General features: G+C 39.7%; 1 protein-coding gene across 7 annotated transcripts in view; it reads right to left on the reverse strand.

Annotated features, from left to right (window-relative positions):
- The window catches only part of IQCA1 (IQ motif containing with AAA domain 1), a 230,963-nt gene that overhangs the window by 18,466 nt on the left and 198,281 nt on the right, over window positions 1-14,216 (reverse strand). For 5 of the 7 annotated variants that reach the window (XM_039326226.1, XM_039326229.1, XM_039326228.1 and 2 more), the window contains one exon: window positions 9,199-9,437. The exons of 1 other annotated variant lie outside the window; for it this stretch is intronic. In XM_039326226.1, coding sequence (XP_039182160.1) covers window positions 9,199-9,437 — 239 coding nt within the window. Of the gene's footprint in view, window positions 1-9,198; window positions 9,438-14,216 lie in introns of those variants that run through there. One more of the 7 variants, XM_039326231.1, reaches the window with a different exon arrangement.

Raw genomic sequence — 14,216 nt, forward strand, 5'->3', positions numbered from 1 at the left:
GATTTTAGATTATATTATGATGCTTGTTGTCTGGTATCGCTAAAAGATTGGATAACTTTAAAAAATTCAAGGCTGTTAGACCGCGAATGTTCTGATTTGAGATTTGGGTGGCATGCCTATATGTGGTATGACAAAGTAAAAATTAATCCTGGTTTTAAGATTCATGCTATTAGGCAATCAATTGCATGTGTATGGTGGAAGATTAGCTGATAAAGTGCCACTTTAGCTATCACCTACACAGAACAGAGATGATATTGGAATGCAAATGGATGTCATATCGAAACTTACTGATGCTTGAAAAAGAGGGATTCAAGATAAAGGCAAGAGAATAATTAGTAAATGAAGGATTTGCTTGTGATTGGTTTAATTATTACAGAATTTTTGAAATATTTAAATCTGATAAAAATTTTGCTTTCATAGGAATTAAATTTGAATTGGACATTAATTTATGTTCTGGAGATGACCACTTGATTTCTAAAATATATAAAATGTTACTTAAGATGAACCTAGAAGATGACTACGTTAAAGAGTGTATAGTAAACTAGTCAAAAAATGTTGGGATATAATATAATGCTAGATAAATGGGAAAAAGTACTAATGAATGGATTAAAATTCATGTTAAATTATAGTTTGAAAGAAAACTTTTACAAAATGATGTATTTGTCAGAACCCATATTTCATTAAGGGGCTCTTTCTAATTCTATTCTATTTTTCTGGGTTCTGCCATGCTCCTGGAAGGGAGGGGGAAAGCCACTGTGGGCTGCCTCTTTGTTTCTCTATCACTACAATGTAACTCTTTTCCTATCTCTGCATACATACTCTTTGAATTGTCTTCCCCTTGATGTCAGCTGATGGGGGGAGAAAGGAATGCACCTCCGGGCATCTGGTTTATCTCCTTGTTTCGGAAGGGAAGGTGCGAAGACCCAACAAACACCACTACAAGCCTGAAACAGACTGGCATTATCAGCTTTTTCCCACAACGAACTTAAAACCTGGGGATTGGCCCATTGAACTGACCAGATGAACTATTGGGGTGGGGTTTGCTTGGGACTCCTTTAACCTATTGATCTGAATAGGAAACCCTCAGATCCTGTCTATTATGCCTGCCATCAGCTTCTTCTAATAGAAGTTCCTTTTGGAAGAAACTACTTCCACGAGTTCTACTTTCTTAGGATGAGGTTTTGAATTGGGCCCTGACAGTATTGTTGGTACTTGACCCCAGATAGACTAGTGAAAATGTATAACAGGACTTCTAGTAAGTGCTGGAAATGTAGTGAAAATCGAGGTTCATCATACGTGGTTGTCTTGCAAATATGTGAAAACATACTGGAAAAACTTATCAATGACAATGCATAAAATATTTAAGATACAAATATTAATGAAATCTGAAGCTTTTCTTTTAGGTGTTATGGACAAGTCAATTAAAAAACAATTTGGGGTGCTATTCCTCCACTGTCGTGGCCCCATCTCCCTTGGCATGTTTGAAGAGGCCAGAGGCTGAGGATGATGCTGTCCCAGGCACCTCAGACACTGGGGGAGGTGGTAGACCAGATAGATTGCTGCCTGCCTGCACAGACGCAGGGGAGGACCAGCTGCTGACAGGCAGTGGTGCTCATAGGCAGATCTCCTCTGATGAGGAACAGCTGCCTACTCCACTCAATCTAAGGGCAAGGAAAGTGGAGCGTAGGCAAGCCCAGAGAAGGGCTGCCTCATCCCTCCTCAAAATGAACACTTGAACTGGAGTAACTTAAGGAGAAGCCGTGGGGAGTTAGTCTTTGCCATGAACAATTGTTTACTTTGGCTTATACTCCCCCGGCTTTGACTGTTGCTGTTTGTTTTGCCTTGCTTGGAAGATTGCTCTTCGCATTTTGTTTTGGACCTTGCCCTTCTCTTGAGGATTGCTGTTGACCTTTGCTTCACTATGAAACTGCTTACTGTCTTGGGCCTTTTCTTTGTCTGAAGACTGCCGTTGTCTTGTGCCTGGACTCTGCCTTGTGGATGGGATTTGGAATCCTGGACCTTGTCCTATGAGCATGCTCCTACTCTGTGGGCTTTATTTGTACTATAGAGGCTGTTGTTTGGGGGACTGATGGTGACTGCCTTCAGGCTAGCATAGGGGTGGAGCCTTACTCATCATTGGAGGGCCATTTGCTGGAACATTTGTTGAGAGAAATAAAGGACTCTCTAAAGGCCTACCTTGCCTTGACCACCTGGATCATAACACATAGGAAAGAAAAAGGGATGCCAACTGTTGGAGAATGGATTTTAAAATTGACTGAAGTAGCAGAAATGGTGAAATTTACTGCTTTGATCAGAGATAATGGACTAGATACCTTTAAAAGAGACTGGAATTTGTGAACTTTCTACATGCTAAATACAATAACAGGTGGTTAACTGAGGAATTTGAAGATTAGTGTAATGTTTAGCTTAACCTGTTGACTGCTCTTTCTCTCTCTCTCTCTCTCTCTCTCTCTCTCTCTCTATATATATATATATATATATATATATATATATGTGTGTGTGTGTGTGTGTGTGTGTATGTATATATATATATATATATATATATATATATATATATATATATATATATATATATATATATATATAGTATATATATCGTTCAATGATGCAATCTTCGATCTCCAGGAAGAGTATACTCCAGTTATTTATTGTTAAAACAACATTTAAAACAATAAAAACAGTTATATACAAGATTAAAACAACTTAGCTTTCACTGGTCCTCTGCCAGCGTCCTCAGAGTGGGGCTTAGGGGGTGGGAAGTTCTTTTTATCCCCTTGCTGATCCAATTGCCTACTTATTGCCCTTGTGACAGGGCCACTCTTCCTGATTGCCTGTGACTGCCTTAACTGTTCCGCCCTCTCTTTTTTGCACTCTAACATTGTATTTTTCTGCTCCGTCATCCTTGTGCTGTCTTTGCCATGAACGATGGCATTCGGGAATAGGTGGCAGAACAAGTACTGAACACCTTGGACTTCTATCTGGTGGGAGGGAAAATTTATCCAGAACATGCACACACATCATTCAGAATCACACTTGAGTCTATCCCCTCCACCTACCTTTAGTAAAGCTCCCCAGGCTGATTTTTGCTCTATTGCACCAAAGCTTTGTAGAAACAACTTCCAGCAAATTCCAAGGGGGAGGGAACTAGGCCCCCTCAGTTGATTTGCAAGTCTTATGCCCTGACTAAGGAAGCAACAGGAAAGATCCCCAAAGCAAAGCCCTGAATATCTTGCACTGTTGGACTCAGATTGGGATTCCTAAAGCTCATTATGTGCAATTTAAAGAAAAATTTAATAGCCTGGCATATTGGCTAACTGCAGTTGGATATTACTAACCTGGATGCACTGAACTAAGAGCTAAGGCAGGAAACAACTCCTGAAAACGGGCAGCCATGTACTGAGGAAAACCATGGCTGTGAAGAATTTTGGGAGGTAAGCAAACCTGACTGGAAACTAAAGGTGACATCCACTATTTGAAAATGATTGGCACAGAATATTGGACACTATAAATTTCTTTTACACCTAACAATTTTTGCCTTGACTTTTAGAACTTTATGGGTTCCAAGCTCTCCTTTTGGGAGCAGGGATCTTTTTCTGCTGCCTCTATTAGTGTCTTATTTTTTGGCTTAACAGTTTAAAAGATTATTTACCAAGTTTCCCTGACCAGATCAATTTTAATCTTGTGCCATTTAAGAGTGTCATACACACACTTAAGGCACAAAGTGGGGATTGAGGGAAGTTAGCCCCCCCAGAAGGAAATATTAAAAAGGAAAATATATTTTTCACCAAAAAATTTTTGGGAAAAGCAGAAACCAAACCTGGCCCCAAATTTCTTTGCCCCAAGCAAGAGCTAACCTCATAGAAATGCAGATATAAGACCATTAGGAAGGTTGGAGCCAGGGAACTCAAGACAAAGAAACTCTTAAGAGTCATTAGCCCAGCCCCAGGGAAGCAGAAGATGACTTTTGGGATATAATAGGACTAACCCATTACCATCAAGTATACCATAGAGGCACACCTAAACTCAGGTCAGAATACGTGACACAGGAAATAGCCTCAAAGTTCAGGACACAGGAACAGGAAACTATTCCAAACAAAAGGCTAGAGGGGGTATAAAAACCAACTACGCCATGTGCTCAGCCCTTCTCTCCTCTGCTCTTTCCTGAAGAACCATCTTTCTGCAATAAACTGTAACCTTCTTCCCAAAGCAGTCACCATGTCTGCTTATTTATTCCCTGCTTGGATGAACCAGGATGAAGACTTTACTTCTAACAGTATTTTATCTTTTATAATAAAACAAAATAAATATACGTAAAGAAAAAGAAAGACAAAAAGAACAAGTATAAAAAGTGGAAAAAGGGGCACATAAGTAAGGCAGAATACTAGCATATAGCCTGAATCTGCAAAGATGAAGTTAGGAAAGCTAAGGCTCAAAATGAATTAACACATGCAACATATGTAAACAATATTAAATAGGTTTCTTTCAACAGGTAAGAAACAAGAAAAAACTCAAAGAAATGATCAGTCCACTAAAGGGAGAAAAGAAAACCGCTTAATTCATTCTTTGCATTTATATTTACACAAAAGGAAAAAACAGTCCAATCCATCAAAAGCAGTACTATAAAAGACAGATTAGGATTACAATTGAAAATAGATAAGAAAATAGATGATAGATGACACCTATCCACTTTAAATGAGGTCAAATAGCCAAGAACAGATGGATTACATCCAGAATTCTGAAGGAGATGGCAGATGTGATTTTGGAAGCACTGAACCATTCTTTCAAAGTTCCTGGAACAGTGGAGAACTACCAGAGGATTGGAAAAGAGCTGATGTGATTCCCATCTTCGTAAAAGGAAAAAAAATGGATCAAGGAAACTACAGATCAATCAGCCTGACTTCAATACCTGGGAAGATCCCGGAAAAGACAACTAAGCAACAGATCTGCAAACACCTAGAAACAAGCAAAGCTATTAGTAGAAGCCAACATTGGTTTGTCAAAAAACGGATCATGAGGGCTTCCGGTTTCGGTTTTCGACACTGGCGGACATTCGGAGAGATTTCTCTCCCCACTGTCTGGTTTTTCTCCTTCGGAAGACCCTGGAAAGGGTCAAAAGTCGCCCTGGAAGGGCGACCACCATTGGGGGGGACTCTTGCTGGATTGCGAGGGGGCGGCAGCCTCTCCATTTCATCTGCAGTAACTCCCCAGGACCAAAGAGGAAAAGAGCAGCCATTAACATGGCCCCTCACTTAGTCGAACCATCTTAAAGCCCAAAGCACCAACTAAGCATGAAGAAGCAACTGGAGGAGTTGGGTGAGACCCTATTTTTCCTTTTTTCCCTCCCAATTACTTTCCTGTAAAATTTTTTGAAATACCCCTTTCCCCCAGCTGAATTTCGCAGCTCTTGCTCACTTTGGGAATATAAAGCCAAGAAATACACACATAAAAAAAGGAACTACTTACCTGGCTTGTAATATCCGGATTCCTGGGCTCCCTAAAAGCTCTGTATCTTGACAAAAACTTACTGTTTTACTTTTTTGTTAACCCGGGGGAGGGGGGGGGGAGGGAATGTTCTTTGTTTCCCCTCTTGAACTGGAAAAAAGCCCTATTTTGTATGTTACTGGGGACATCTAGTGGTGAAAATTTGCTACACCAAGTGGAATAAATATTTTCTGACTGGGAGATCTCTGAGACTAAAATTTGTCCTTGACAGCAACCAAAAGTTAAGAACTTGAAACAGTTGGGTGGTGAAAATAGTTCTTTATAGTGGAGGTGGACAGTTATTGACTCTTATTAAAAATAGCCTCCACTAAAAGACTGTTAAAATTATAGAAATGGAGGAATATCACCCACAGCTTAATGTCAAACTTATACTTGAAAAAATTCTAGAGGCTACTGAACTAATGAAGTCTACAATGAAAGACTTACATGTCACTTTAAAGCCACAAAAGGCAGCTTTAACCCCATTAGAGGAACCCACACTTCAAAAAGCAATAGAAGAAGGAACTAATAACAAAGTGGAAGAATGTCAGGAACTATCTACTCAGACCTTTAATACTCAAAGCTTGACCTTACTTAAAGACTTGACAACTACAACAGCAACAGAAACTGATCAAAGCAATGCTAAGATGGAATTTCCAGAGGATTTACGAAATACACTGAGATTTCAGATAATCTAGATGATCCAAAAACAACTACAACATCGAACATGAATCTTCATCTACTTCAGTTGAAATTAGAAGAAGACCAATCTGAACGCATGATAAACACATTAACTCAGATATGGAGATTTAAACCATTGGGTCAACAATTTAACGACTGTGAAGGGACTGGCTTCCTTGATAGACTGATGATTGGATGGTCTCACCTGTTTCAAATGATATATCCAGGAAGGAAGGGAGAGCCATTTGAGGCCCAAAAAGCTTTTTTATAGAAGCCGGCTTGGCATAAAAGGAAGGCCAGAGTTAGATTTTTAAAAAATGGTTTTCTTTGTCTGATATCTAATGGAAGAGCTTTAAACTTTATCTAATGAGCTAAGGAGAGTTTAAAAGATATTATTGGATTTAATAGTTAGATTTATACCTATAAGGGAAATAAATTAGTTATTTAAATAATTATTTTGAATTATAAATAGAAGATGGATTCAGAGGATAAAAGTTATTTTATGAGTAAGCGATGATATTAAAATGAGAATTAGAATATGATGGTGAAATAAATTAAGAATTTATTGGAATAAACAATAAGTGTATCTTAGAGATGATACTATTTTGTATGAATTAAGGGAACCGTGGGCTATCCGAAATCTAAACATTATTGGACAGTAAGCCAATTCAAATACTCTAATTGAAACCAGACAAAAGTTAAAAACAGGATTTGGAGTATATAATCTAAAAGCTGTTTATAAATGTTTTAAATGATTGGGTTATAACTAGCAACCTACCAATTTGAATTTGTTATAATGATTAAGGGAAACAGAGGAAAGTTTTGATGATGTAAACTGATATATGTATGGATAAGCGTGTTATTGGATTATGTATTACCCAACCACCATGTTGCTTCCTTGAATACCTGAAGGTTTGTAAAAATGGAAAAGTAATAAAACTTGTTATATATAAACAAACAGATCATGTCAAACCATCCTTATTGCATTTTTTGACAAAGTGAGTAAATTATTGGACCAGGGAAATACTGTGGACATAGTATACTTGAACCTCAGTAAGACATTTCACCAAATAGACCATAACCTAGTTCTTGGTAAGATAGAAAAATATGGGATAGACCTCATCATCACCAGATGAATTCATAACTGGCTGATTAAATAGACTAAACATGTAGTCCTCAATGGAACTGAATCCAAGGTTCTGTCTTAGGCCCAGTATTCTTCAACATCTTCATAAATGATTTAGATGAGGGGATAGAAGAGGATCCCATCAAATTTGCAGACAACATCAAGATGGTGGGAATAACCAATAATTTAGAAGACAACCTCAAGATCCAGAAGGATTTTGATAGACTTGCATTGGGCACTATCCCAACAAAATGCAAGTCAGTGGTGAGAAATGTAAAGTTGTATACTTAGGCAAGAAAACCAAATGTACAGGTATAGAATAGGTGATATCTGGTTTGACAGCAGTAACTATGAGAGGGATTTAGATGTCCTAGTATACAAACACTTAAATATGAGCCAGCAGTATACTGCAGATACCAAAAAAGCCAATGAGGTCCTAGGCTGCATCAACAGGGGGATAGTATCAAGGTCAAGTGTTTTGCATCACTTTATACTGCTTTGTTAAGACCACACTTGGAATACTACATCCAATTTTAGTTACCATGATACAAAAATGATGTTGAAAGCGTGCAGAGAAGAACAAGATGATTAGCAAGCTGGAGGCTAAGACATATAATGAATGGTTACGGAAAGTGGGAAAGTATTGTCTAACAAAGAGAAGGAGTAGGGGTGACATGATAACAATCTTCCAATATTTGAGAAGCTGTCACAGAGAAGAGGGGGTCAACCTATTCTCCAAAGCACCCAAGGGCAGGATAAGATGTAACGGATGGAAACTTATCAAGAAGAGATCTCCTTAGAATAAGGAGAAATATCCTGTCAATTAGAACTATCAATTAATGAAGTAGCTTGCTTTAGTTGTGGATGCTCCATTACTAGAGGTGTTAAGAAGAGATTGCATAGCCATTTGTCCAGAATGGTATAGGATCTCTTGCTTGAGTGGGGGCTGAAGTAAAAGACCTCCAAGGTCCCTTCTAACTCTATTCTGTATTCTGACTTTCTCACTGTTTAATAACCTATCATGTTGGAACCAGATGAAATTGATTCTGATTCATAGAATCAGAATCAATTTTTATTACGGTCATAGACCAGCACAAAAGTTAAACATTAAAATAAATACATTCTCTAAAAAATATTGGAAAATAACTTAGCAAAGTAGTACTATGAATAAAGATCGTTAGTTTTTTAGATATCTTTTCCTTATTATTGCATCAGCACAACATTTTGCTATTGCAGGAGTGGCGGCTGGATTTGAATCCTGAAATAGATGGTTCACATAGAAATTATCTTACCTCCCTAGAAATCTCTCTAACACAGGGCGAACGTATGTTGATCTGATGTCCCTGTAGAACAGTGGTTCTCAACCTTTCTAATGCCGCGACCCCATAATACAGTTTCCCATGTTGTGGTGACTCCCAACCACTTATACATCACTGGGTGCCAGGGGCGTGGCCAAAGAAAAGGGGGAAAAAATGGCGGACAGCCTTGTTTGGCGACCCCCGTGAAATGGTCGTTTGACCCCAAATGGGGTCCCGACCCACAGGTTAAGAACCACTGCTGTAGAACCTGCAGCACAATAGGACATGTGAGATATCTTCAACTTCCCCATTACTACATGTACATATTCACTCAGCTATTGGAGTTTTATCATACCTGCCCTATAGGAGTGCTGAGGGGAGGATATTAAGTCTGGCTCTAAAAATGCTATTCTACTCTTAAGAAAAGTTAGATCTTTCAGATATCTTGCTGGTTCCCACATAGTCTGGTTTCTCTTCAGATCATATATATTCATTAGAAAACACACTTCTGAATGTATTAAGCAAAAGCCACGACGTTCTGAATGCTACTTACTGCTCCATAGAAGAAGAAAAAAAGGAAAATCTCTTAACCTTAAATGTTTCTTCTTCTTCTTTGTACACTGGATCCTGTCTTGCTAGGCACATTAGGAATTCAACAGCAGTCAGTGGCTTCTTACTCAGCTGCATTCGGCGTCTTTCAGTTAGGACTGCTTGGACTGCCCGGAGAATAGGTCCCTGAGCATAACCATCAGAAACCTGTGCCAAGCAACTGATATTTAGTTGTTTGGAGAGAAGACCTCCATTTTGCTGAATGAAGTGTTTCCATAAAACTGTTAAAATGATTATAAAAGCAAGGAAATCAACAGTTAGAAAGCTGAATTCACTGAATAATAATCATAGTAGTAGATGACATGCAAAAGATTATTTTTAACTATTTGATTTTATAATAGTCTCCTCATTTTAAAGCTATTAAAATTTTGATATCTGCTTATTTTTCAGGAAGGTCAGAGTGATTTGACAGTCAACTGCGATTCATACAGAATCAACCCACTTTTAAAACCCATTTTAAAAAGTAGGATACATTAAGCTTCTTTTCTCTGCAAAATAACCCCAGTAGTATGTGATAGTTTTAAGTCTGCTCTGACTGCAGAAATTCTCATTTGGGATCATATGGCATCATTTTTTAAATAGTTTCTGCAACTAAAATATACCTGACATGAAAAAGCATTCATTTCTCTAATAAATAATAAACAAAATGCTTTTTATTATAGTTTATCATTTTTGATCTAGTCTAAGTTGAAACTATTTGCAGTGTAAATTTAAAACTATTAAGCATATGGTACAGAAAATGAAGAAATTTCCTGATAGTTACAAAAATTACCATATTTTTCTGACTATAAGATGCACCCTTGTATAAGACGCTCTCTGCACCGATCAGTTGTTTGGCGGAGCGCCGAACAGCTGAGCTGGCAAATCCGCAAGTTCAGTTGGCCGAAGATCTTGCCCCCTCCCCCCTCCCATTAGTGGCAAGCCCTGGGCTGTGGAGGTTACCATTATTTTTCCATGTACAAGACTCACCTGATTTTTGAAAAGGATGTTTGCAGGAAAAAATAGCCTCTTATACACAGAAAAATATGGTAATCAGTGGAATGACTTGCCTCCAGAAGTTGTGGGTGCTCTAGCATTGGAGGCTTTTAAGAAAAGATTGGGCATCCATTAGTCTGGAATGTTATAGGGCAGGGGTCTCCGACCTATGGGCTGTGGCCTGTTGACCATCAGGCCACAGGAATGGTTTGTGCATGTGCAGGGGCGCTAGTGCTGCCGCCAGCATCACATGGGTGCTAACCACCCGTTTGTGCACGTGTGTAGGTGCTAGCAAGCCGCTTGTGCATGTGCAAAAGCGCCACCACAGGTGCATGCAGCCCGTTTGCACATGCATGTGGGTGCTAGCGCTGCCATTGTGCACCCATTTGCACATGCGCATGCACACACACACACATTTCCTTGCTCTTCCTTTTCTCTCCAGTCCACCAACCCAGAAAGGTTGGGGAGCTCTGGTATAGGGTCTCCTGCTTGATCAGGGGGTTGGACTAGAAGACCTCCATTGTCCTTTTCAACTATTATTCTGTTATGTATGTATGTATGTATGTATGTATGTATGTATGTATGTATGTATGAATATATGTATATGTATGTATGTATGTATATGTACATGTCTATATGTGTATATGTATGTATGTGTATGTATGTATGTGTGTTTGCATATATATACACATATACATACACACACATGTATGTATGTATGTATGTATATATTTAATAATGTCAGTAAAAACACGATTCCTGGGTATATCCATGTCATAGAATAAATCAATCAAGACCACCAGGAAAATCTAAACTGGAAAAATTTTAATAAAAACCGAGCTTTCGTTGGGAACTTCCGACATCGTCAGGGTTTGAATTAGACAATATAGAATTAACCAGTGTTAGCATCCGGCTCCTGGACCTCGTCATTGGTCCCAGCTGATTAGAGTGTAGAATACACTCTAATACATCCAGAATACACTCTAATCAGCTGGGACCAATGACGAGGTCCAGGAGCCGGATGCTAACGCTGGTTAATTCTATATAAGTTGTTCCCATTGTCTAACTTCAAACCCTGACGATGTTGGAAGTTCCCAACGAAAGCTCGGTTTATTTTTATATATATATATATATATATATATATATATATATATATATATATATATATATATATATATATTCAATAATGATGGTGAAAATAGACTACCCAGAAACCTCCCAACAATATCAAGGGGAAACCACACCCCCTTTAATTGGAGAAAACAACAATAATGACATTGGAGCGCTTAAGAAATTTGAGGATAGAACCACTAAATTTAGCACTACCCATAATAATAATAAAGGTGGATATCCCATACAGAGAGGGGAGAAAAAACATGTGATGACGACCTGTTCGCTTGATAAAAGGGAAAGTAACATGAGCAGGGAATCTGCCCAAATACCAACAGACTTTTGCTCACAGAAATGGGGGGGATTTAACTTGAATATTAACCTACGAGGGAAGATGAGCATGGGGGATACCATGATGGAGGAGGATGATTCAAACATTGAAAAATACCACATCCAGTTGATGCTTGTACATGCGAGCGAAGATAAATACGGGAGCACGCAGCAGAGGAAAGATGTTAAATTGCAGCCGATGAAGCCCCGCCTCCATGGTAGGATACACAATGACATCAAACTAAATCCCCCCACTGCAACGAGAGCCAGTAATGCCGGGAGAGGGCGGAACATAACTTTAACAATACCCCCTGAGGTCGACGGAAATGTGAACAAAAGTGCTCGAGAGAACGACGGAAGAAATCTTTACTCCGATTCCCCCTCCCACCTATCAGCTGTTCAGCAGGGAATGCTAGCACAGTCTAGGAACCACGCGCAGACGTCTATGGACCCCGTTTGAATCACCTTGTTAGAAACGGTCTCTCAGCCCTGAAGATGTTGGGGAGTTTTCCCAACGAAAGCTTGGCAACCTTTTAATATAGTAAAATACTTTAATTAAAGTATTTTAACTTTAAACTCTCCTGGTGAATGCGCTTTATTCATTCCATTTATATACACACACACACACACACACACACACACACACACATAATATATATATATATACACACATACACATATACACATATACACATACATATATATATATATATATACACACATACACATATAAACATACATATATATATATACACACATATTTTCTGAGGTTTTCGTGGGTGTTTGTATGTAGGTCTTTGGTTATTCGGGTTTTCTCCCACATCAAATTGGAAGTGTCTTAGCGACGTTTCGATGAAGTCTCATTCGTCATCTTCAGGCTGGTGTTTTCGGCTTCGTGCTTCTAGGAGCAATGTGTGATTGTAGTTGTTTCTTCCTTTTAACTGCCAGTGGGGGTATGAACTGATTGGATGAGAGCTTGGCTGTGTTCTGATTGGATGGAGGTGTGTTCTGATTGGTTAGGAGCTTGGCTGTGCTCTGATTGGATGGGGGGTTGGCTATGGGGGAGTTCGTTTTATTCTCCTGCCGATCTAACTGCCTGCTCATTGTCCGCGTGATGGGGCCACTCTTCCTGATTGCCTGTAACTGCCTTAACTGTTCCGCTGTCTCTTTCTTGCACTCCAATTTTGCATTTTTCTGCTCTGTTACCCTTGTGCTGCCTCCTCCTCTCTGCGCTGTTATTACCAACACACCCTCCAATCCCTCCTCTCTACTCAATGTAAGTTGTCCCCTCTGATCTGGCATCACACGAGTCCTGCCACGGAGTTCCTCCTTTTTATTTTCCATGTTAGATTGCTGGTCTGCCTGCCGTTTTTGCATTCCATTGCCAGTTCCTATTCCATCTCCCTCCTCCAATTTTTCTCCTCTCCTGACTTGCCAATCGTCCAATTCCTCATCTGTCCTGACCTGCCTACTTGTATACCATCCCTGCCTACTATCACCCTCTCCTATCGCCCCTCCCTTCTCCAGATTTTCTCCCCTCCTGTTCTGCCGGTCTACCTGCTGTTCTTGTTTCCCGTCATGCCTTCCTGTCAATCCTCTTCTCTCCAGTAGTTTGTTTCCCCCTTCAGTCTGCCAATCTCCCTGCTGTTTATGTTTTACATGGTTCATTCCTGTCCCTCTTTCTTTCCCTAATTTCCCCCCCCCCCCGCTTGCTGATTTGCCTGCCATTCTTGCTTTCCATCGTTCATTCCCATCAATCTTTCTTCCTCCAGTTCTCCTCTATCTCTAATCTGCAAATCCTGCTCTGCATCATCTATTCCTGTCAACCCTCCCTTCTCCAACTCTCCAACTTGTTGATCTACATATCGCTCCTGGCTTACATCAGCTATTCCTGTCGATGTTCCCCTTCTCAGTATCCTTCCCCTCATGGTACGCTGCTCTACCTGCTGTTCCTGCTTACCCTCCTCCATTGTTATCCATCTTCCTTCCTCCAGTTTGCCACGGAGTTCCTCCTTTTTATTTTCCCTGTTAGACTGCTGGTCTGCCTGCTGTTTTTGCGTTCCATTGTCAGTTCCTATCTCATCTCTTTCCTCCAGTTTTTCTCCTCTCCTGACTTGCCGATCTGTGCACCTTTTCTGCCTCCTGTCTTCCATTCCTGTCATCCCTCCCTTCTCCAATTTCTCCCCTCTCCTGATCTGCCTACATGTATAACATTCCTGCCTACTATCATCTTCTCCTATCGCTTCTCCCTTCTCCAGATTTTCTCCCCTCCTGTTTTGCCGGTCTACCTGCTGTTCCTGTATCTCATCATGCTTTCCTATCAATCCTCTTCTCTCCGGTAGTTTGTTCCCCCCTTCGGTCTGCCGATTTCCCTGCTGTTCATGTCTTACCTGGTTCATTCCTGTCCCTCTTTCCTTCCCTAGTTTCCCCCGCCCCCGCCCGCCTGCCAATCTGCCTGCCATTCTTGCTTTCCATTATATATATTTACTGGTTACTTAGAAGATGAATTTACCCAGGAATCACGCTTTTATTTTTAATATTTTATATATATATATATATATATATATATATATATATATATATAT

Source organism: Crotalus tigris, unplaced genomic scaffold (genome assembly GCF_016545835.1).
Source record: "Crotalus tigris isolate CLP2741 ecotype Arizona unplaced genomic scaffold, ASM1654583v1 scf7180000024340.7048381, whole genome shotgun sequence".
In the NCBI taxonomy this organism is placed as follows: domain Eukaryota; kingdom Metazoa; phylum Chordata; class Lepidosauria; order Squamata; family Viperidae; genus Crotalus; species Crotalus tigris.